This window comes from Onychomys torridus, chromosome 6 (assembly GCF_903995425.1).
Source record: "Onychomys torridus chromosome 6, mOncTor1.1, whole genome shotgun sequence".
Classification (NCBI taxonomy): domain Eukaryota; kingdom Metazoa; phylum Chordata; class Mammalia; order Rodentia; family Cricetidae; genus Onychomys; species Onychomys torridus.
The window spans coordinates 110038696-110064698 of record NC_050448.1 but is presented as its reverse complement, the minus strand read 5'-3'; the positions used below and the strand labels follow the sequence as shown (position 1 = coordinate 110064698).

Genomic DNA, 26003 nt, shown 5'->3' with positions numbered 1-26003 from the left:
TCTACAGCAAGCTAACAGCCAACATCAAATTAAATGGAGAGAAACTCAAAGCAATACCACTAAAATCAGGAACAAGGCAAGGCTGTCCCCTCTTCCCATACTTATTCAAAATAGTACTTGAAGTTCTATAAGAGCTGTAAGACAACATAAGGAGATTAAGGGGATACAAATTGGAAAGGAAGAAGTCAAGCTCTCCCTATTTGCAGATGACATGATAGTATATATTAGTGACCACAAAAATTCAACCAAGGAACTGATACAGCTAATAAAAACCTTCAGCAACATAGCAGGATACAAGATCAACTCAAAAAATCAGTAGCCCTCCTATATACAATAGACAAACAAGCTGAGAAGGAAATCAGAGATACATCACCCTTTACAATAGCCACAAATCATATAAAATACCTTGGGGTTACTCTAACTAAGCATGTGAAGGACCTTTATGACAAGAACTTTAAGTCCCTGAAAAAATAAATTGAAGAAGATGTCAGAAAATGGAAAGATCTCCTATGCTCATGGATAGGCAGGATTAACATAGTAAAAATGGCGATCTTACCAAAAGCAATCTACAGATTCAACGCAATTCCCATCAAATTACCAACACAATTCTTTGCAGATATGGAAAGAATAATACTCAACTTCATATGGAAAAACAAAAAACCCAGGATAGCCAAAAGAATCCTGAACAATAAAACAACCTCTGGAGGCATCACAATCCCTGACCTCAAGCTCTACTATAGAGCTACTATAATAAAAACAGCTTGGTACTGGCATAAAAACCAACATGTGGATCAATGGAATCAAATTGAAGACCCTGACATTAACCCGCACACCTATGAACATATAATTTTTGACAAAGAAGCCAAAACTGTACAATGGAAAAAAGAAAGCATCTTCAACAAATGGTGCTGGCATAACTAGATGTCAATGTGTAGAAGGCTGCGAATAGATCCATATCTGTCACCGTGTACAAAACTTAAGTCCAAGTGGATCAAAGACCTCAACATAAATCCAGTTACTCTGAACCTGATAGAACCTGGTAGTCTTGAAGGCTTTAAATTAATGAGTTTGTAACTGTGGTTTGTCTTCTAAAATAAATTAAAAATTTAACATCCCAGCTGCATTTTCCTTTTCCTCGTCTCCCTCCAGTCCCTCTCCCCCATGCTTCCTCTATTCCTACCCCCAATCCACTCCTCTGTTTCTGTTCAGGAAAGGGCAGATCTCCCATGAGGATCAACAAAACCTGGCATGTCAACTTGCAGCAAGACCAAGCACCTCCCATGTATTAAGGCCTGGCAAGGCAACCCAGTATGAGGAGTAGGGTTCCAAAAGCCAGGAAAAGAGTCAGAGACAGGCCCTGCTTCCCACAAGAAGAGTAATCTACACAACTGTCACATCTATGCAGAAGGCCTAGATCAGTCCCATGCAGGCTCCCTGGTTGTTGGTTCAGTCTCTCTGAGCCTGTATGAGCCCAGGTTAGTTGATTCTGTGAGTAAAGGACACCATAAAATAAATCTTCAACCTCCTTGCCTATCTTCTTCCTGGTACTAAATACTGATTTAAAAATCAATGTGGAAGTAACTCAGAATGATAACTTGCTATAGCTAAGATCATTCATAATAATAAGTGGATATGGCAGCTTAATAACCCTGCCTGCCTTCCCTTTAGCAGTGCTTTCCACTTGGCCAAGAGAGAAAAATTGGAATGAAATGTCCTAAAAAGAAATCATGCCTGAATGACTGATTGATTAGAATACTTTGGAGAAATTGGAATGCAGCAGGCCCAGAGGCTACTTATCTTATCTTGGGCTAGTTCTAGCCCTCTGGAATTGCCATTCCTTGTCCACCTCTGTCTTAACTAACATCTGTTTACTGATAGATAAAAATGAGTTGGAATCTATTAACTTAGCAGACCACTAGCTTCCACCAGCCTAAAAGCTAAGAATGTCATCAGATGGCATTTTTTTGCCTATAGAAAGCCCCACCCCCATCTCACTGTACCCGCCTTTCTGATGTACTCACCATTGTATTTTAAACTTGTCTTGATTTATGACCTTCTTTGTTCCATAAATCTTAATGAAACTGCTTCCACATTGGAACATGGAATTTGGAGAAACCTAAATCTGTGTTCATGGGTCATGGTCACTTGAAAATTACTCCAGAATAAACTGTCTTTATTCCCTTAAAAGATATGTCTGGACTCTTGGGAGAGCAGAGTTAGACAGAATAACCACATAAGAGGTGACTGCAGGTCAGATATGGCTGCACAGGCTTTTGACCCCAACCCTTAGGAGGCAGAGGCAGGCATAGCACTTGGAGTTCAAGGCCAGCCAGGGATGCATAGAGACCTTGCCTCAAAAAATTGATAGTTATTGGCAGCATTTGTTATTTTTAAATGTAATAAAAAATAGGAAAACAAGTTCATTGAAATTTACTGGAACTGAAAAAATTAATTAAATAATTATGTTGTTTTTCTCTTTCACTTTTTTCAAGTTAGGTCTAAATTATGAAATCCCAATTCTATCCAACAGCATACCCATTTCCTTTTTAATTTAGTGTCCAGGCTTTTTCATGCTGAAATGAACAAACACATACAAATGAAAGCAAAACAAAATTAAAACACCTGCCAGGACTTCCCTCTACTCCAGCCAGGCTTCCTAAAAGAGCAATCAACACATTGGGCATTAGTTCCTACTTCCCAGCTCCTCAGTCAACAGCCCCCTGCTGTCCCTGGCACCTGCTTCCAGCTTTTACCAATCCCTTTAGGAAATGCTAGTGCTTCTCCAACAGAAGTCATCACATTTCCAATTAAAAAACCTTTGTAGCTTTACAAATCAACACATCACATTGTAGTGTATTTTTACATGTCTTTCCCCTAGTAATACAGAAGCCCTGACATGAATGACTGAGTCTTACCTGCATATTTTTCTCCCAATCTTCATTTCCCTAAATGTTTGGTTAGACGTAGTTTAAAATTGTCAAGGAGCATTAACTTACGTGAAATGTTGCTTGGGACCCTCTGGCCACTGCACATAGCAAAGAGTACGTCCTGGCATGACTTTTATTTTGGAATAGAGACATTGAGGGAAGGCAAGTAGAAATGCCAAAATCCAAATACTCCCAATGACAATCTTGGTGGCCGTAGCAGACAGTCTGGGTTTCAAGGGATCGATAATGGCCATGTACCTATGTGAAATGAAGAAGAGCATTCCGTCATTCCCTTCATTACTGGAATTTAAACTGGAACTTCAAAGGTGCTTTAACAGATGTGTCTCCGAACTTAAGTTGATAAGGATTTTGCATCTAGAGGTAGCACAGATAGGTAACAATGGCACTATCATAGGAATCAGCAGATCTGGGGTCAAATCCTATTCTGAGACTTGCTTAACCATTTGAAACTCAGCTTCATTATTTTTAAAATAGAAATAAGAACATCCACACCTTAGGGGTGCGGTAAGGATCAATGGAAACAATATAAGTGGAAGTATTGATTACTTGGTGCTGTGCCTAGAACACTATCTGAATTCATAAATGTCTGCTGGAAGGAAATGAAAAGGTATTCACTGAATGCCTGAAAATATAGGCTTATTACCCGAGCAGCTTTCTTTCTTTCTTTCTTTCTTTCTTTCTTTCTTTCTTTCTTTCTTTCTTTCTTTCTTTCTTTCTTTCTTTCTTCCTTTCTGTCTCTCTCTCTCTCCTTTTTTTTTTTTTTTTTTTTTTTTTGTCAGTGCTGAGAGTCAAGTATGGGTCTTGCCGCCACCAGCCATGAAAGAACTTTGTCACTGAGCTGTATTCCCAGCCACTAATTATCATTTCTTAATGTCTCTGCTAGCTTAACTTTTTAATAGAAATTTGGGGTTAGCTAACATGGATGGTAGGTAGCTAGATGATTGACAAGGATAGAGAATGCCATGAGATGGTTGTGGCCTAGAACCTCAGGATTTAGCTGTGGTGACTATGTTAGGCTGGATAGAAGTTTGGCTTTCATACTATCCAACAAATTGAGTTTCTGTTGAACCATGGGAAAATGCATGGTGTTTATTACATAATTACCACAGCCTATATTGGTAATGCGCACTTCTACACTACAGGAATTTTGGAGGTGTTGGATATATTTAGTAACTTGATTATGGTGACTGTATCATGGTTAAATACATTTTCTCAAACTCATCAGGTTGTACACACTATTTTATATATATAATACTGTATATCAATTATACATTATTGAAGCTTAAAAATAGAAAAATCAAAAAACTTGATTATAAAAAAGCAAAGTGAACCACACAAGATAATATAATGCCAAGTCGGAATGGAAGGCTACTTAAAATTCACCCCTCATGTTCTTGATGATGAAGATAATACCACCAGCAATCACTGATTACTAACTATAGCCAGGCACTTCATGACGAGTACATTAAAGGCCTAAAGTAACCTCATCAGTATGTTACCTCATCAATGTTACTATGAGGTAGGTTTTATAGAAAAGAAAATTGAGGCTTAAAGAGATAAAAATAATTCATAGAACTGGCTTTTTGGAGCCCATTCCCTGTGGTGGGATACCTTGCTCAGCCTTGATATAATATAATGGGGAGGGGCTAGGCTCTCCTTCAACTTGGTATGCCAGACTTCGTTGACTATCATGGGAGACCTTTCCCACTCTGAGGAGTGGATGGGGTAGAGTGGGAGGAGGTGAGGAGGTGGGAGAAGGGGAAGGAGGGGGAACTGGGGTTGGTATTTAAAATAAAAAAAAAAAAATATATATATATATATTTTAAAAAGGCATTTGTCACCATGCCTGGCTGTTTCCAGTGTGGCCTTGAACTCACAGAGATCCAGAAGGATTTCTGACTTTGGAAATGCTGGGATTCAAGGCATGTGCTACCACTGCCTAGCCTCTATGTTTAATATTGTGCCCGTTCTGACTCTGACCCCAGAAAAGTTTATTAGGGTACACAATATTTGGGGGAACACAATACCACAAAGCACCCATCCCTGAGAATGGTGGAATTCCCACCATGTTACAACATATCCTTAGTACACTTTAAGCAGAGATTCTCAACATTCCTAATGCTGTGGTTATTTGATACACTAACTCATGGTGTGCTGATCCCCATAAGTGAAATTATTTTGTTGCTACTTCATAACTGTAATTTTTCAACTGCTATGAATCATAATATAAATATTTGTGGAGAGAGAGAGGTGTTCAAAAGGGGTCAAAACCCACAGGTCGAGAATCTCTGCTTTAAGAATTGACTGGAGAAATGAAGTGTGTGGGACCTTGGATTTTACTAACCCTACACAGCATGTCAGCCACAGAAGGAAGTCACTACTGCTTGTTATCAGCCCCTTCATCCTGCCCTTCCCTGCCTGATGCTCAGCAGCAGGTCCTCCTTCACAGGTGACTAATAGATTGACCTGTCTGTCAACACCTTGACCACAAGGATTCATAGTTTCCTATCAGGCCATGTGTCGTTTTCCTATCACTGTATGTGAGCTCCTTGTAACTACCAAAGTCAGCCATTTATTACCACATAAAATATTGTTCCTTAAGTTAGACCTAAACAATATGCTATAGATTATTTCTCTACTGAAATAAAAATATATGGATATTTGAAAAAATAATTCATAGTTGAACAAAAATGGAAAATCCTTTTCTATGGGGTAACAAAGAAGTAGAATTATCATATCTTTGGATATTCTGGTAGTTTTCAAAGACCAAATAAACACAAACTGTGGCACTGATAGTCACATAAGGACCACGAAAGAGGAGGTAAATAGATACAAGTTGGAACCTTACAGAGCATCAAAAGTAGCATTTTAATCTTTTAAATCCAAAAGCACAACGCTGAACACTGTAGTCAGGCATGCAATAGCAGGAACTGTAGGCAAGCATGTTTTTGCTCTCACTGATGCTGCTTCTAAATTTCAAAGTATTTATCATAATATATTCAGTTATGACTTTATGGGTATTTCCATAGTCAAGCACACTTGCCAATAAAGTTTGCTGTACTACTGAACTGTGTATTACTTAATTGCACCACAATCTGACTTCTTTTTTTGGTTTTGTTAGCATTTGGATATTTGTGCAATTGGTTTTATATGCTTAGAGAACTTTCTGGATTCTATAACACAGATAGGTCAAAACAAACTCCTAATTTTTCATGGACTCTTTTGTACAGTTATTCTAACTTTAGATAAATTATTTCTTGATAGGTAGATTATTATTTACTTTGAATTATATGGAATCAATTTATATTATCACAAAGTGGTATGAAATATTGAAACTTCAAAAGGCTTTTAAAATCTTATTTATTATTATTTGTACATGTGTGAGTATAATATATGTGTCAGAAGACAACACTGGAGTCTGTTTTCTCTTCCTGCATTAACATGGGTTCTGGGGATTGAATTCAGTTGGTTTGGAATGTCTGGCAAGCACTTTTCCTTGCTGAGCTATCATGTCAGCTCTTGGAACTTAAGGCATTTTTCTCCTTTCTTGTCTATTATTAAATCATTCAATGAAACGTCAAGTTAAAGCCTATTGCGGTATTCCAAACAATGCGATAACATAGCAGTGAGCACAAATGCCACTTTAATTGCTCAAAGCCTATGAAACAGATACTGAAATAATCTATTTTCTCTTGCTTTAAATAATAACCTGAATCTGGGTGATTTATAAAGAAGAAAAGTTTATAATGCTTATAGTGTTGGAGCTCAAAGTCATGGCGCTGTAAGCAGCTAGTGAGAACCCCCAGTAGGGCACCACTATGATGGGTCAACTCATTTTTTTATGTCATATTTTCTTTTTTTAAAATTATTATTATTATTATTATTATTATTATTATTATTATTATTATTATGTGTTTTAATTTTACACATCAGCCATGGGTTTCCCTGTCCTCCCCCCTCCCGCACCCACCCCCACCTTCCTCCCATCCCCTCCCCTCCTTTCCCATCTCCTCCAGGGCCAAGGCTCCCCTGGGGATTCATTTAAACCTGGTAGATTCAGTACAAGCAGGTCCAATCCCCTCCTTCCAAGCTGAGCATGTGTCCCTGTGTAAACCCAAGGTTCCAAAAAGCCAGCTCAAGCACTAAGGACAGGTCCGGGTCCCACAGCCTGGATGCCTCCCAAACAGTTCAAGCTATTCAATTGTCTCACTTATCCAGAGGGCCTGATCTTGCTGGGGGCGCCACAGCCTTTGGTTCATAATTCATGTGCTTCCATTCCATTGGCTATTTGTCCCTGTGCTTTTTGCAATCTTGGATTCAACAATTCACGCTCTTACAGTCCCTCCTCTTTCTCGACAGTTGGAAACCTGGAGCTCCACCTGAGGCCTGGCCAAGGATCTCTGCATCCACTTCCATCAGTTATTGGATGAGAGTTCCAGCATGACCGTTAGGGTGTTTAGTCATCTGATCACAAGACTAAGTCAAATCAGGCTTTCTCTCGACCATTGCCAGCAGTCTACAGAGGATATATCATTGTGGATTTCTGGGGACCTCTCGAGCACTTTGCTTCTTCCTGTTCTCATGTGGTCTTCATTTATCATGGTCTGTTATTCCTCATTCTCCCTTTCTGTTCTTGATCCAGCTGGGATCTCCTGCTCCCCTAAGCTTTCTTTCCCTCAAATCTTGCCCTTCATTACTCCCACTGTTGTCCAGTTTGTTCATGTAGATCTCATCCATTTCTCTGTCATTGGGTAATCCTTGGGTCTTTCCTAGGGTCCCGTTTTCTAGGTAGCCTCCCTGGAGTTGTGTAGCAGTCTAGTCATCTTTGTTTTACATCTAGTATCCTCTTATGAGTGAGTACATACCATGTTTGTCCTTCTGAGTCTGGGTTACCTCACTCGGGATGATTTTTTTTAGTTCCATCCATTTGCCTGCAAACCTCATGATGTCAATGTTTTTCTCTGCTGAGTAGTACTCCATTGTGTATATGTACCATATTTTCTTTATCCATCCTTCAGTTGAAGGGCATCTAGGTTGTTTCTAGGTTCTGGCTATTACAAACAATGCTGATAAGAACATAGCTGAGCAAATGCCCTTGTGGTATGATTGAGCATTCCTTGGGTATATGCCCAAGAGTGCTACAGCTGGGTCTTGGGGGAGATGGATTCCCAATTTTCTAAGGAAGTGCCATATTGATTTCCAAAGTGGCTGTACAAGCTTGCATTCCCACCAGCAGTGGAGGAGAGTTCTCCTTGATCCACATCCTCTCCAGCATAAGCTGTCTTCTGTGCTTTTGATCTGAACCATTCTGACAGGTGTAAGGTGGTATCTTAGAGTCATTTTGATTTGCATTTCCTGGATAATTAGGGATGTTGAGCAATTCCTTAAATGTCTTTCAGCCATTTGAACTTCCTCTGTGGAGAATTCTCTGTTTAGTTCTATAGCCCATTTCTTAATTGGACTGTTGGGCATTTTGATGTCTAATTTCTTGAGTTCTTTATATATTCTGGATATCAGCCCTCTGTCAGATGTGGGGTTGGTGAAGACCTTTTCCCATTCTGTAGGCTGTTGCTTTGCCTTGTTGACCGTGTCCTTTGCTCTACAAAAGCTTCTCAGTTTCAACAGGTCCCATTGATTGATTGTTTCTCTCAGTGTCTGTGCTACTGGTGTTATAGTTAGAAAGTGATCTCTGGTGCCAATGCGTTCAAGAGTACTTCCTACTTTCTCTTCTATCAGGTTCAGAGTAACTGGATTTATGTTTAGGTCTTTGATCCATTTGGACTTAAGTTTTGTGCATGGTGACCCACATATGCAAAAGAAACATTACTCAAGCTTAAATCGCATATAAAACCCCACACATTAATAGTGGGAGACTTCAACACCCCACTTTCACCTCTGGACAGATTGGCCAAATTGAAACTTAACAGAGACATAATGGACTTAACTGATGTTATGGCTCAAATGGACTTAATCGATATCTACAGAACATTCCACCCAAACAAAAAAGAATATACCTTCTTCTCAGCACCCCATGGAACCTTCTCTAAAATCAGCCACATACTTGGCCACAAAGCAAATCTCAACAGATGGGACAACTCGTTAAGCAGAGATCACAGGGCAGGATGGGGAGCAGCCATTGAGCGTCTGACACTACTTTTGTCTCATCACCTTCTTTCAGTCTTAGACAACCACTTTCCACCATGCTCAGATGCAAAGTTTCAATCACCCTTTAATATCCGTGCATTGATGACTGAACTTCCAAGACCTCAACCTAGAGAACAAACAGTGTCTGAACCACAGCAGAATCTGATCAAATGACCTCCTTAGGTATCAATTACAAATGTGACAAATCCACAAAGACAAGGCCAAGGTGGTCCATTGACTGGTAAAATCATGCTTATATCATATATGGGATGTCTCTAAAGAACATCATTCCAGGTTTAAACTCTGAAGGATGAACAGACAGGATGGGCCCAAATTAAAAGTCACTGATGTCATAAAAAAGGTGAAATGTCGAAATACAGAGACATGGGTAAATGAAAAAAGCATCCAGATTTAAGTTGGAAAATGGCTGGTGAGAGACTGGAGACTGTTACATGGAGCTTGTTTTGGTTTGGATTAGAGACTGTGCTTCAAGGACAGGGCCTGGTCACTGACCACTGCATTTAGCTAACAGCTTGATGAAGTAATGGAATGACAAGATACAGAAGGGATAACTAGTAGGAAAAAAGCAGCAAAGTTTTTCACTGCTGAGACCAGTTTGGAACTGAGTCTGTCACTACACTTCCCATCCTATATCTTGCCCAAACAATCGTAACTGGCTCACCAGTATGAGTGAAGCAAATACATGCTTAGGCTCATGGGAACTGGCTCACCAGTATGAGTGGAGCAAAAACATGCTTAAGCTTGTGGGAACTGGCTCAACAGTATGAATGGAGTAAATACATGCTTAGGCTTGTGTGAACTCTGTTCTAAAGAAGACAATTCTTACACGTATCCTTTCAATTCAAGACTTCTGCACACACTTTGTCTTTTAATATGAGACAATTTTTAATTACAATTTTATGCTGTAACTGGGGAGTATTTTGTATTTACTTTGATTTTTTTTGAAAATTAAATGTCCTGCTTGGTCCACAGTCAGGACAAATCTCTCTCACCCACCAGGCTCATAGACGCTCAGAACCAACCAAGTAAACACACAGAAACTTACATTGTTTAGAAACTGTATGGCTGTGGCAGGCTTCTTGTTATCTACTTCTTCCATCTTAAATTAACCCATTTCTATTAATCTATACTTTGCCACATGGCTCGTGGCTTACCAGTACCTTATCTCTTTCTTGTCATGGCGGCGGCTGGCGGTGTCCCTCTGCCTCAGCCTTCACTTCCCAGAATTCTCCTTCTCCTTGTTCCGCCTACCCTATCCTTCCTGTCTGGCTACTGGCCAATCAGCACTTTATTTATTTTAACCAATCAGAGCAATACATTTGACATACAGAACATCCCACAGCAATTAAATGTTTTGATGTAGTTTGGTTATTTATTCTCCATAAACCAGCCGTTTCTGTTTTGTAAGTATTATAGGTACCTAGTATAATTTGTTCTTTTGGTAGTATTTTCAGTAATCTATTTCTTGACCCTTATGTGTGTTCTACACATTGGGAGTTTTGCAGCGAAGAATGCATCCCTCAGAGGTTTATTTGATTACATAAATCATGTGAGTAAAAGTTCCCTGAAGGGATACAGATTTCACTCATTCTCCGTTTGCATCTGACCACAGTAAACGCTCCAGACTATAAACCCCAATGGAAAATCTGCCCTGGATAGCTATAGCTGTTCAGGATGTACAGTGATGTCTAAAATTTCAGCTCTGGCTCTTGAGTGTTAGGTTACTTTTGCTTTGACAAACCATTTGAGAGATAAGAAACCTTTGCTTAAGTTGTACTTCCTGGGTAAGTTTTATCTTTAATTCCCATAATGTCTCCAAGAATTTAAGAATGAGATAATATTAATCATAATGTTATCTTTATAAATAAAATTAATTAAATTGATTAATTCTTGTGTGTGTAAAACAATTATTAAAGAATGAGAGAGCTTGAAGTTTAAGAGTGGGAGGAACACAGGAGGAATTGAAGAGAACAGTGGGAAGGTAAATGACGTAAATGCAATACTTATATATGAAAATTTCAAAAGATAAATTAAAAAATGGTCAATAGCAACCATAGCATAGAGTTTCCTGTGAGTTTGGAGGCATTTGAGTGGGAGAATGGAATATAAATCTTCTACACTGAATTTTGCTTGCTTAATAACAGCAAAAGAAGATGCTTTTAAACTTTATAAGATACAATTTTAGATTTATGTAATCCCAAGTCTATATAATTCAATGATGGCTCTAGAGGACTATGTTAAGAATAGGTAAAATGATAGTTTGTAATGAAAAAAAATTCCTTAATAGAATTTAAGTAGGAGATTGCATGTGACTTTTCTTTAAAAAATAAAATCACGAAGAATGCAGGTGTTCAGGCAAATGCCACCATATTAAGAATTTTGATTGTGGTGAGTTTATTGTCAATGTTGTATTGTTTTTCTTTTTCAATAAGGAGTAGTTTTGAGTGATAAAATTTGGTTTGTAACACCTTAAATTCCATGCAAGGAGAAGCACATCATTATATTGCTAAGCAACTATGTTATTTTCTGCCTTTCTTGATTCCTTTAATTGAAAGCATTCTCTAATGTTTCTCAAATTTATGCATATGTTTTGCTGCCAGATTATGTCCAAGTCAGGTACTTGAGAGCAGAGCAATAAAGGTCTTCCTCATGGTGCTTAGGAAGGGATATAGAGCAACTGGGGATATACCAATCCTTTTCTCTTGTGTGGTTTATGAATCTTAATAAACCTAACAGCTATTTTTATCTGTAATTGCTAATTACATATTTGTGGATTTAAAGCTTCAAGCAATTAAGATCCATGATGATTTATTTGCTTGATAAAGTTCCCTTATCTATTCATACTTGGCCACTTAAAAACTTTCACTTAGTCAGTTAGCTAGTCTGAAACAAGTTCCCTTTTGATGTCCAAACCTTCCTCACTTTCCAGGGAGGGAGGATGCATGTATCAAATACACCCATAAGCATCCTTTTATGTAATTTACTGACTACTGCTTATCAACTTCTTTCTGCCTTTGTGGATAAAATATAGACTTCAGCGATGGAAGAGGTAGTGACTGACTCCATGACCAATTAGAAAATTCTGCCATATTTTTAAATCTATAATACAGAATATTGATACATTCATATTAAAATGGGAAATTAGTTTGGTTTTGTTGTCAGTCAAATATTTAAAGCTGTTTGGGTTACATGACAAGTGTTTTCTACTATAAATCCATCCCTTCATGTCTGTCCATTGGAAGGTTTCCAGATTAGCTAAAGGAACATATATCTCTTTCCTCATCACTAACTGATTGTGCCATCATTTCTATACACACAGTAGCATTTTCTTTTTTCCTTAGTGTGGAGTTAAGAATGGAATCCTGATTAGGAAGCCAGTCTCTCAGTTCACAGCATCTTTTACTTAACTGATCTATTGATTGCGATTATTGATGAGAGCTATAGATTTTCCAGCGTTGTTTTCTCACCATGTGAGGATCTTTTTAACTGTCTAAAGTAAAGAATCTCATTTATAGTCTCACTTAGTGTTAATAGAGTGATTAGAAAGTTGACAATTATTCTGTATAGCCAACCTACTTGATACCAAAGCTTGAAAACTTTTCATAAAGAGATTTTAATTTGTTGGTAGTTTCCATAGTTGTCTCTAAGCTTATTCTCTTCCCTAGATGTTTTATTTTGATTGATTGGTTTTCTGGCTATGCTTGCCTATAAAATATTATACATAATGGTTACTCCTGTTTTATCTGGATTTCAAAATTAACTTTCCAAATGAGGATGTAACAACATTAAAACAAAAGGAGAGTTCACATTGCATATACTATTTTATCTCCTCTCCCATCAAAATTTATTTTCCCATACATTGAGGAATCTTTCAACTTCATTTACTTATTGATGTTATAGAATTTATCCAAAATACTATCTCTCTCATGTCCTAAATAAACCACTGGAACTTGATTACACCTATCCATTTTGTAAAGTCATGAATCCCTTGATGACATGGATGCATTCTGAGATGTGCATTTGTCATTTCCGAATTTCCAGGCACCATAGAGTATACTTCCTTACACATAGACAGGAAAGGTTAACTGTCCCTATGTATAGACGAGGTTGTTGTCTGGTAACCTGGTGCACATTTGACAGTAAACTTTAAATTTTCTGTTAGTATTCTCTTTCTCTCTCTCTGTGCTTCAAACCCAAGACCTTGAAAGATAAGCACTCTACCACTGACCTACATCCCCATACAAGTTTTTAAATCAGTATGAGGATTGTACTCTAAGACAAGAATAAAACCTATAGTATGGGGGATATATAAGCTAGTAATATAGTCAAATATAATACAATGAACATAGTCGTACATTCCATAATTTAAAAGACTGGTTATCTTGGAAAATTTCTTTATACCAGAAACATATGAATAATGTGTTGCACTAAGAGTATTCAACTTTTTATAGTCTTATAAAGTCACCGTCTGACCACAACGCCACATGCAATTAGAGGTGAATTATGTTCAATTGGCTTTGAGGGCATGAGAAACTGAAGAGAAGGTCGTATAATCCTCCTCTATCCTCCTAAACAGAATGTCAACAGTGCACAAACTCAGACTCAAGGCCACTTTCAAGTAGTCCCAACTGTGCTGATGAAGATGGCAGCTGTCCTATTTGGAGGATCGTTCTACAACAGGAAAGTCTTTAAGCTTGGGAGTTATACAAAACTCTGCTATAACCCAGTTGATAGGTTATTCAACACACTCTATTAATTCAACAATTTATATCTTTTATGTAATGTGCAACACACTGTCACTAAATCAGTGGTATAAACAATATAAATTCAATAAGATACAATTTCTATGGTTCAGAAATCTGTGGAAAATGTCACTTGGTCTTCTACTTAGATCACATAAGTTTTGAGCACGTTTACATCTGGGACACTGACTAGCAAAGCACCTATGGCTACCTTTCTAAGGGTGTCAGGAAAATGTTCTTGTGGCCACAAACTTCATGAAAACTTGTTTTTTTCATCATCAATAGAAAAAAGGCAACTGTTAGGGATTATCTGCTAGTGAGGTGTGAGTTGTAAGTTTAGATAATTATTATGATAACATCTTATGTCATTTGCCACATTTTATTGGATAGATGCAAATCAGAGGTCTATCACTTACCAGGAGATAATTTTAAGGTAAATATGACTGGGAGACAGAGATAACGAGAACTATCTTATAGTCTGCCTGCTACAAAATGGGTCAAAGAATTATTTAAAAAAATCTAAAAAAATATCTTGTACTGAATTAGGTATATAAAAATATAAAAACCAATGAGATCACCTAAAGTAACACTTAGATGAAAATCAGAACCAAATGCTTAGTATCAGAGAACAAAAAAAGAAAACTTTAAACTTTAAATGAATGCTAGAAAACAGTAAGAGAAAAGCAAATTCAGCAAGAGAAAAGAAAGGAAATCAATAAAGGTTCAATAAAAGAATACAGTAAAATCAGTGAATCTGAAAGCTGACTCCTCAGAAAAATTCCCAAAGATGATGAAGCGATGGGAGTTGCACCAAGAGCAAATGATACATAAACTCCTAAACGGAGTAAGTGATATCACTATGGAGACATGTTTGGAAAAGTAAGAGAATGTTGCAGATACTTTCTTAGAAGAAATAGAGAAATTCCTTAGTACTATAGATGCTCACTCCAAATGACATCCATGTTTATTAAACATCCAAATATCCCTCTAGGAGTGGATGTTTCACTCTTGGACACTGTGAAAAATTCAAAGAAAATAACATTAAATATGGCACAATGCAACATAACTTAAAACTAGAGGCTCTTTATGATTCATATTTGAGGCTAATATTAGCTTGATGCCAAAGCCAGATAAAGATAGTAAAAATTAAAGCTAAAAGCTAGGGTTCATTTAGGTTTCATTTGTGTGGAGCTGGTTATTTATGACAATTATCCCTACAGATAGATCAGATGCATTAGACATAAGCACAAGAACAAGGTTGTGAGCCTACCAACCCAACACCGTCTTTCATGCATCTGTGGCTTTTCCCCTGTCTTAAGTAAGCCTCACTGTTTATCAGTGCTTTTCAATGACTCCATACCTATGGTTCTTTCAGGCTTCATTTGTGTAGAGCTGATCATCTATGACAATTGTCTCTTCTTCCTAGGCACTCTATTTTCAGAATCCTTTGCAGCAGTGGAAATCGTAGCAGTTTTTGAGAGTAAGACTTTTTTGTGAACAGTTTCACATAGCTACAAATAGCATCATTCATACTCTGAAGATGAAAATCCTATATAATTTACAAATTCATAAATTTTCTTAAGCAATTGAGGTTAATTAATTAATTGAGGTAATTAGTTTAATTAATTGAGGTAATTAAATTACAACGGAGGAAAGCCTGTCCAAGAAGACACTAGGTTATTGACTATTTGGATAAAGCACTGGGAAAGGAGAGGGAGAGAAGAGGAGGGAGGATCAACAGAGGAAGAGTGGAGAAAGAAGGAAGGAGAGAGGAAGGCAAACTGAGTAGGAAAGAATAAATCATTCTATTTTTAAAAAGAATTGTTTCTGTTTTATGTGTATGAAATGCCTACAGGTAAGATCTCCAAACCACTGAGCCATCTCTCCAGTCCCTGAAATGCCTATACTAGTGTTATTTATATTCTTAAGTGAGATCATGTATCCATCAACAGGATGGATAGTTTGTATGTAGTAAAAGTTGACTGATACATGTAAGAACATGAATGAATCTAACAAGCATTATGCTAGATGTGGGAAAAAAAGTAAAAGAAAAAAGGCCAGATCCAGAAAACTAAATGCTGTATAATTGAACTTTCATGGTATGAACAAAAAATGAAAGAATAAGGAGATCAATCAGTTTAGTAGTTTCCAGGGACAAGAATGGGAGAAGATTAATTTTACCTGAAGCACAGAGAACTGGGGTACAAATGTTCCTAACGCTTGCGATGACGGTCGAGCTGCTACTCCATTCTCACTCAACCTATCCTCTTTAAAGGAAAACTGCTATTTCGTGTAATGTGTAGCTCAGAAAGGCATAAACTTAAACCTGACTTAAAATACAAAACATGACCTCCATCTTAAAAAACACTCATTATGTTAAAATATAAAATAATTTCTTAAATCTCATAGTCTATAGACTCTCATTGTGCTTGTGGGGCAATAAACCACAAATAAGGACTGGCAGAATCATATATTCAAAGGAAAAATTAATATCTTTCTTCTCACAAAATAACACTTTTACTGATATAATAAATCTACAAAAGTCTCTATTTAAAACTAATTAGTGAGTTCATAAAGAATCAATAAAGAAAACAAGAATATTTATATACTAGCAGTAAACAACTTGTAACAGAAACTTTAAATGTCATTTCACAAGCTGGAAACATTCACACATGAATCTAACAAAATATATACAGAATCTAGTCCTTGAAAAATACAAAATACTGTGTTAAAAGGTCTTAATTATGCTGAAGAGAGACATTGTCAGGAAGGTTTAGCATGACAAATGTCAATAATCTCCAAATTGACCTACAGATTTAATGCAGTTATTATGTGGTAAAAGTTTGTTGTAATAGTATGAGCTCATTCTGAAATTCATATGAAAAGGCAAGACAGCAGAATAGAAAAATAAGTGCAAACAAGATTGAAGGAGAAGAAATCACACTTTCAAATTTTAAGACCTAGTCTATGCTGCAGTAATCAAGACTTCATATTTGGTCCAGACAAAGATCAATGGAACAAAATCAAGAGTCCAGAAATAGACCTCCAAAAATATGGCTCATTGATTTTTGGCAAAGGTGAAAAGGCAATTAAATGGAAAAATGGCAGTCTTTTCACCAAATATTTTGAAACAATTGGGAATCCATGTGTAAAAAATACTTACTTTGATCTCTACCCTATACTTTATTAAAAAACTAACTAAAAAAGAATCATATATCTGAATGTAAAACATATAAAACACTGCAAGTTAAATTAAAGAATTTCTCAGATAAGCAAGCCTGAGAGACTTTGCTCAAACATACAAACCTTAGATAAATGCTGAAAGATATTCTTTAGGTTTAAAGAAAGTAACAACAAATGTTATCTCAAATCCATAGGAACTATAGAGTAAGCCGCATGCAGACTAGTGGGTTGAAAGTAAAATGGACAAAGAGACAACATGGTAACATTGGAATAAATGAGTAAAACTGAAAGAACACAGTGAATTCACTAATATCAGACCAAAAGGCCATTAAGACAAATCACAAAACAGACCAGCTATGAAATATCTGAAAGTCAACTTTAAAAATGACATTTAAAATAATCTTAAAAAGCAACACTTAAGGTAAAGATTAACAAAAGAGATCTGCAGGGCTCATTTACTTAGCTTACAAAACAGTGCTGAAAGTAATTAAAGAAGACCTGAGTGAACTGAAACACAGGAAATGATTATGGACCAGCAGGCTCAATATTTTTAAACCAACAATGTCCTCCAAATTGAGCAGAATATGTGATACTATCCTTGTAAATTTCCCTAGTCCAATTTCTTAATATAAGGGCTCATCCTAAAGTCATGTAGAAGTTCAAAGGTTCTAGATGTAAAAAAAAAAAAAAATCTCTGAGTCTGGGTTACCTCACTCAGGATGATTTTTTCTAGATCCATCCATTTGCCTGCAAACCTCATGATGTCAATGTTTTTCTCTGCTGAGCAGTACTCCATTGTGTGTACCATATTTTCTTTATCCATTCTTCAGTTGAAGGGCATCTAGGTTGTTTCCAGGTTCTGGCTGTCACAACAATGCTGATAAGAACATAGCTGAGCAAATGCCCTTGTGGTATGATTGAGCATTCCTTGGGTATATGCCCAAGAATGCCATAGCTGAGTCATGGGGGAGATGTATTCCCAATTTTCTAAGGAAGTGCCATATTGATTTCCAAAGTGGCTGTACAAGCTTGCATTCCCACCAGCAGTGGAGGAGAGTTCCCCTTTATCTACATCCTCTCCAGCATAAGCTGTCTTCTGTGTTTTTGATCTGAGCCATTCTGACAGGTGTAAGGTGGTATCTCAGAGTCGTTTTGATTTGCATTTCCCGGATAATTAGGGATGTTGAGCAATTCTTAAAATGTGTTTCAGTCATATGAGCTTCCTCTGTTGAGAATTCTCTGTTTAGTTCTATAGCCCATTTCTTAATTGGACTGTTGGACATTTTGATGTCTAATTTCTTGAGTTCTTTATATATTCTGGATATCAGCCCTCTGTCAGATGTGGGCTTGGTGAAGACCTTTTCCCATTCTTTAGGCTGTTGCTTTGTCTTGTTGACCGTGTCCTTTGCTCTACAAAAGCTTCTCAGTTTCAACAGGTACCATTGACTGATTGTTTCTCTCAGTGTTTGTCCTACTGGTGTTATATTTAGTAAGTGATCTCCAGTGCCAATGCATTCAAGAGTACTTCCTACTTTCTCTTCTATCAGGTTCAGAGTAACTGGATTTATGTTTAGGTCTTTGATCCACTTGGACTTAAGTTTTGTGCATGGTGACAGATATGGATCTATTTGCAGCCTTCTGCACATTGACATCCAATTATGCCAGCACCATTTGTTGAAGATGCTTTCTTTTTTCCATTGTACATTTTTGGCTTCTTTGTCAAAAATTATATGTTCATAGGTGTGCGGGTTAATGTCAGGGTCTTCAATTTGATTCCATTGGTCCACATGTCGGTTTTTATGCTAGTACCAAGCTGTTTTTATTATGGTAGCTCTGTAGTAGAGCTTGAGGTTGGGGATTGTGATGCCTCCAGAGGTTGTTTTATTGTTCAGGATTCTTTTGGCTATCTAGGGTTTTTTTTTTTTTATTTTCCATGTGAAGTTGAGTATTATTCTTTCCAGGTCTGTGAAGAATAGTGTTGGTAATTTGATGGGGATTGTGTTGAATCTGTAGATTGCTTTTGGCTATGTACTCACTAATAGTAGGATACTAGATGTAAAACAAAGATGATTAGACTGCTACACAACTCCAGGGAGGCTACTTAGAAAACAGAACCCTAGGAAAGACACAGGAATCGCCCAATGGCAGAGAAATGGATGATGTCTACATGAACAACCTGGACAACAGTGGGAGTAATGAAGGGCAAGGTTCGAGGGAAAGAAAGCTTAGGGGAGCAGGAGATCCCAGCTGGATCAAGAACAAAAAGGGAGAATGAGGAATAACAGACCATGATAAATGAAGACCACATGAGAACAGGAAGAAGCAAAGTGCTAGAGAGGTCCCCAGAAATCCACAATGATAACTCCACTGTAGACTACTGGCAATGGTCAAGAGAAAGCTTGATCTGACCTAGTCTGGTGATCGGATGGCCAAACACCCTAACTGTCGTGCTGGAACTCTCATCCAATAATTGATGGAAGTGGATACAGAGATCCTTGGCCAGGCCCCAGGTGGAGCTCCAAGAGTCCAATTGTGGAGAAAGAGGAGGGAATGTAAGAGTGTGAATTGTTGAGACCAAGATTGGAAAAGCACAGGGACAAAGAGCCAAACTAATGGAAATACATGAACTATGAACCAAAGGCTGTGGAGCCCCCAACTGGATCAGGCCCTCTGGATAAGTGAGACAATTGAAAAGCTTGAACTGTTTGGGAGGCACCCAGGCTGTGGGACCCAGACCTGTCCTTAGTGCATGAGCTGGCTGTTTGGAAACTTGGGCTTACACAGGGACACTTTGCTCAGCCTGGAAGGAGGGGACTGGACCTGCCTGTACTGAATCCACCAGATTGAATTGAATCCCCAGGGGAGTCTTGGCCCTGGAGGAGGTGGGAATGGAGGAGAGGGGCTGGGGGGAAGGTGGGGATGGAGACAGGAAGGGGGAGGACAGGGGAACCCATGGCTGATGTGTAAAATTAAAACACAAATATAACAAATTAAAAAGGGGGAAAAATCTCAAAAAGAAGAAAATATTAGAAGACTTGTTACAAATCTCATCAAAAGAGCAGAAGGCTCAGAGTGTGTTCTTGACATAGGAACAGACATGTGTACTGCTGGCCCAGAGATAAAAGCCCACATCTTGTTTTATTGATAGTTGACCAAGGCCCACAGATGCCCATATAGCTCTCTTTATAATTCCTTAAAATCAGGAAAGCATAAGTGTGCCCCACAGAGAGTGGAAGAACAAACTCCAGAAGAGTTGCACAGTGGGATGCAACAAAGAAGAAAGTGTGAACTTCTCAGTCCTTAAGATAACACCAGATATGTTCTGGTGAGCACAAGTACCCAGTATCAAAGATCGTCTACTCAATGCTCATGTTAATATGACCCTCTCATAAGAAGACCAAGTGATGAGGGTGGATTAGTCACTGCTAGGGTTTAGCAGAGGCTGAGTGTGTGAATACAAAGTGACCAAAGGTAGGAGTCCCTTTGTGATGATGGAAATAGTCTATGAAATGATGGTGTTGATGATCTTATTCATGCATTAAGCAGCCTAGATTTTTATGTCAATAAAAATAAATTTTGACTGGATGTTTTGGTGGAGGTAGTTTAGACAGTGTCTTGCTATATAGCAGATGATGTCTTCAAATCATTGCTGACCTGGGAATTGTGGTCCTCCTACCTCATCCTCCCAATTTCTGGGATTAAAAAGTGTAAGCTACCATGTTAGATAAATTTAATTTCAAATAAATATAAAATAAAATGACATAATTTGAAGTTACATGTTGCCTCAAAAAGTTTACAAAGCCAACCTAGAAACAAATTAGTAGCCCCCAATTAGCACCCAATAGAAGTAGAAATTAAGATAATAAAACTTGTATACATAAAAAGTATCTGTACACTCTGAGCAGTCAGGTTGTTATGAGATGATGATGATGATGATGTGTGTAGAACAATTTTGTTAATTTTAAAATGCCATATTGTATTTCTAGTAAGAATTTTTCTTAATTCTTTAGTTTGTTTTCCTCTAAAAATTAATAAGCCAACAGTTGAAATATATAAAATAAATGAAAAATACTACATGTGTCATTAGTTATCTTCATGGCATAATTCCAGAAGAGTATAGGAATGGATATAAATAGTCAACCTCTGTTGTAAGAGTCATGTCTAAAGGCAAAGTCAGCATCACTGCTTGATGTTCTAGAAGTAAACTGGAGATGGAATGAGTAAAAAGAAGGCATGTGAACTTTCAGTTTCTTGTAAAATTGTAGAAAATAATCTATTGATAATAAAAAGTTACACTTGTCTTCACTTTTAAACATAAGTTTTTGAAATAAATTTATACTTAAGAAAATAAAAGTCCTATCAGTCACCCACACTCTCAACACAGGCACTGAGTAAAGTCAGAAACAGAAATCCAGGTAGAGTATCTCAGATCAATTATTCTGCCTGCTTATCAGTCATCATATATACCAACTGCCTGGAACCAACACAGTGTAAAGTCTGACCCAGAATCACAGGACCACCTACAGAATCCAGGGAGACGTATACAGACTTCTGGGGATTAGAGAAGAGGATTTTTTAAGCCTACAACACTTTACTACTAGGATGCAGGTTGTACTTCTGCCTAAAATCCAACATCCTGTGTCAAAAAACATCATGGAGAATCTAGGGCTATGGGGAACTATCAAAGTATAATAACGGAAAAATACAACAGACCCACAGGCAGCATCATGCTAAATGGAGAAAAACTCAAAGCACTTCTGTAAAAATCAGAAATTAGACAAAGATGTCTACTTCAATTCCTATTCATTGTAGTGCTTAATGCCATACCTGGGACAATAAGACAAGTGAAGGGGGTGAAAGGATACAGATAGGAAAAGAAGTCACGTTGTCCTATTTTCAGAGGATTTTTCTATACACATGTCCATAAAGGCTCCACTAGAAAACTCTCACAGCTGATAAATACTTTCATCAAGGTAGCAGAACACAAAATTAGCACATAAGTATCAGTAGCCTTCCTATATACAAATAGCAAGCCCATCAAGTAATAAATCAGAGAAATAATCCCTTTCTTAAAATATCTTGTCTCAAAAAATCCCTAGTCTCAAAAATATCTTGGAATAATTCTAGGGGAGTAAGAGACCTATATAATAAAAACCGTAAGACACTAAAGAAAGATACTGAACAAGATACAAGAAGAAGGAAAGACCTCTTTAGCCCATGAATTAGCAAGATTAAAATTGTGAAAATGGTTATCTCTCTAAAACCAATATGCAGATTCAGTGCAATCTTCATCAAAATCCTAAAGTAAGTTTTCACAGAAATTGAAATAATGCTCTTAAACCAAATTGGGAAACAAACAAACAAAAAAGATATCCAAAACATCTCTGAAGACAAAAGAACTGCTGAAGGGATCACTCTCCCTGATTCAAAGTTATACTATAGAGCTATAGTAATTGAAACAGCATGGTACTGACAGAAAACAGACACAATGGCCATAGTACCTATGAACACCTGATTTTTGACAAAGAAGCCCACAATACACAATGGGCAAAGAGAATATCTTCAGCAAATGGTGCTGGTCAAATTGGATAAGTACATGTAGAAGAATTAAAATAGGTTCATATCTATCATCTACACAAACTCAGATCAAAGACCTTAATTTAAGAACAGATACTCTTAGCCTTTAATCCAAGCACTTGGGAGGCAGAGGCAGGCAGATCTCTGTGAGTTCGAGGCCAGCCTGGGCTACCAAGTGAGTTCCAGGAAAGGTGCAAAGCTACACAGGGAAACCCTGTCTCAAAAAAACCAAAAAAAAAAAAAAAAAAAGAACAGATACCCTTAATTTGATAAAGAAGAAAGTAGGGGATTCATTTGAACTTATAGGCACAGGAATGGGATTTATGATTAGAATTCTTGTAGCCTATGTGTGGTGCTTTGACAGAAAATGGTCCCCAAAGGAACTGACACTATTAGGAGGTGTGACTTTGTTAGAGTGGGTGAGGTCTTGTTGGAGGAAATGTGTCACTGTGGAGGTGGGCTTTGTGGTCTCATATATGCTCAAGATACCAGAGTCTCAGACCATTTCCTGTTGCCTGCAAGATGTAGGACTCTCAGCTACTTCTTCAGCATCATGTCTGCCTGAATGTGGCCATGTCCCACCATGATGATAATGAGCTGAACCTCTGTAAATGTAAGCAACCCATCGCAATTAAATGTTTTTCTTTATAAGAGTTGCTATGGTCATGGTGTCTCTTCATAGCAATAGAAATCCTAACTAAGACACCAGGCATTAAGAAAACAATTGACAAATGGGACCATATAAAACCAAAATGCCTCTGTATAGCAGAGGACACCATCATTCAAGTGAAGAATCAGTATACAGAATGGAAACATATCTCTACTGCCTACAAATATGGCATATGGTCAGTACCTTTACTATACAAAACTAAAAAGCTAAATGTCAAGAAAACAACTGACAAATTTTTTAAAAAAGCAAACAAGCAAGCAAGCAAGCAAACAAACAAACAAACAAACACAAAACAGGGCATGGATCTAAACAGAGAGTTCCCAAAAGATGAAATTCAAATGGCCAAGAAACATTTAAAAATGTTCAATATCTTTAGTCACCAAGAAAGTGCAAATTAAAATTACATTGAGATTTTACATTACTCCAGTCAGAATGAAGTATGCCAAAGGGAAAAAACCAAACTAAACCAACCAACCAAACAAACAAAGAAAAAATAAGTGACAGAAGATGCCGGCACAGATGTTGTTGGCACAGATGAGAGGAAAGGGAAACAGATACTCATGCTGATGGGAATTCAGACTAGTATAGGCACTATGGAAATGAGTGTGGTGGTTCCTAAAGAAGCTGAAAATTTATCTACCCATGATTCAGTTACACTACTGTGTTGGCTAGTTTTATGTCAGCTCAACACAAGCTAGAGTCATTTTGGAGGAGGAAACCTCAGCTGAGAAAATGTCCCCACAAGATTGGCCTGTGGGTGAGTCTGTAGTACATTTTCCTGATTGATGACTGATGTGGAAAGGCCCAGCTCACTTGGTTGTTGCTATCCCTGGACTGGTGGTCCTGGGTGCTTTAAGAAAACAGGTTGAGAAAGCCAGTAAGCATCACTCCTGCAATGATCTCCTTTTGACTTCTTGCCTAGAGGTTCCTGCCTTGAGGTCTTTTCCTGACTTCCCTGGTGATAGACTACAAGCTGTAGGATGAAATAAACCCTTGCTCTCCAAGTTGCTTATGGTCATAGTGTTCTAATCACAGCAATAGGAACTCTAGCTAGGACAACATGACTATTGGTGATAGACCCAAAAGAATGTATATATTACTGCAGAGATACTTGCTCTTCCATGTACAGTGTTATTTTATTCACAGTAACAAAGACATAGAAACAGCCTAGATGTCTGCCACCTGTTGAATGGATAGTTAAAATATGCCACATTTACGTGGTAGAAAGTTACTCATCTGTTAATAAAAATGAAATTATGAAATTCACAGATAAATGGAGCTCGAAACAATCATTCCAACTGAAGTAATCCAGACAAAAAGAGACACATATCTCATGTTTTCTCTAATTTGTGGATATAGCTTTTAATCTTCATTTGGAATAGCCATAGAGGTCAAGAAATTAGTAAAGGACCATGGGTGTTGTCTCAAGGGAGGAGAGCTAGAACATAGTAGTATAAAGGGTAATAAAAGTATTATAAGCTCCAGTTGCCAGCCAGCAGTCAGGGCTCCCACAGGAAGCCTCTCCAAGACCCAGCAGCGGACCCTGCAATCTACATGCCCTAACCCCAAACCCATCCACCTGAGACCCCCACCACTTTCTGAGAATTGGAGAACAGTCCAGAGTTCCCATCTGGCACATAGAGCTACAATCTAGCCCAGAGAGCTCCCATCTGACCCAGAAAGCTCCCATCTAGCCCAGAGAGCTCCCACCCAGCCCAGAGAAAGAGAGAGAGCTCTCATTGGACAAACAGTTGTCAGTGGACCAAGAGTAAACTCAGGAGAAAGGGAATCTGCCAGCCCTGATTAGATCAAAAGTGGCTTTCTGAGAAGTAGAATCCACCACCACTCATTGGACCAAGAGAGGCTTCCTGAAATGCTGAATCTATCAGCTCTGACTAGACCAAGAGCCCTGATAAGACCAAGAATGAATCCACAAGGAGATGGGCAGATGTCAAGGCAGAAGTACAGACAACAATATAAAGAGCAGCACAGCATCACCAGAACATAGCCCTCCTCCAACAGCAAGACCTGAACATCACAAGGTGGAAGATGCAGAAGAAAGCAACCTTAAGAATAGCATCATAAAAAAAATAAAAATAAAAAAAATAAAAAAAGAATAACATCATTAAGATGCTAGAGGCTTTTAAAGAAAAATCAAAAATGAAATTGATGAAAAGATAAACAAAAAAGTGGAGGAAATCAATAAAGATAATGAGAAAATGTCAAACAAAAAATGGGAAGAACTCTACAAAAAACTAGAGGAAAAACAAATAAAGCAGAAAAAAAACCCAATAAATCCCTTAAAGAAAACCATGAAAAGGCAATGAAACAGATGAGGGAAACAGTTCAAGACCTGAAAAGGGAAATAGAAACAATGAAGAAGACACAAATAGAGGGAATGCTGGAAATAGAAAATCTGAGTAAATGAACAGGAAACATAGATGCAAGCATAACGAACAGCATACAAGAGATGGAAGAGAGGATCTCTGGTGTAGAGGATACAATAGAGGAAATGGATTCGTCAGTCAAAGAATATACCAATGCCAAAAAAATTTTAACACAAAAATTTCCAAGAAATCTGGGACACCATGAAAAGACCAAACCTACAAATAATAGGGATAGAGGAAGGAGAAGAATAACAACTCAAAGGCACAGAAAATATATTCAACAAGATCATAAAAGAAAACTTTCCCAGGTTGAAGGAAATGCCTATGAAGA

At 37.7% G+C, this 26003-nt stretch overlaps 1 protein-coding gene across 1 annotated transcript in view; it reads right to left on the bottom strand.

Annotated features, from left to right (window-relative positions):
- Tacr3 (tachykinin receptor 3) overlaps positions 1 to 26003 on the bottom strand; it is a 95754-nt gene that overhangs the window by 52379 nt on the left and 17372 nt on the right. Inside the window, exon 2 of the mRNA XM_036190425.1 lies at positions 2997 to 3185. Within this exon, the coding sequence (XP_036046318.1) occupies positions 2997 to 3185 (189 nt within the window). The remainder of the gene's footprint in view (positions 1 to 2996; positions 3186 to 26003) is intronic.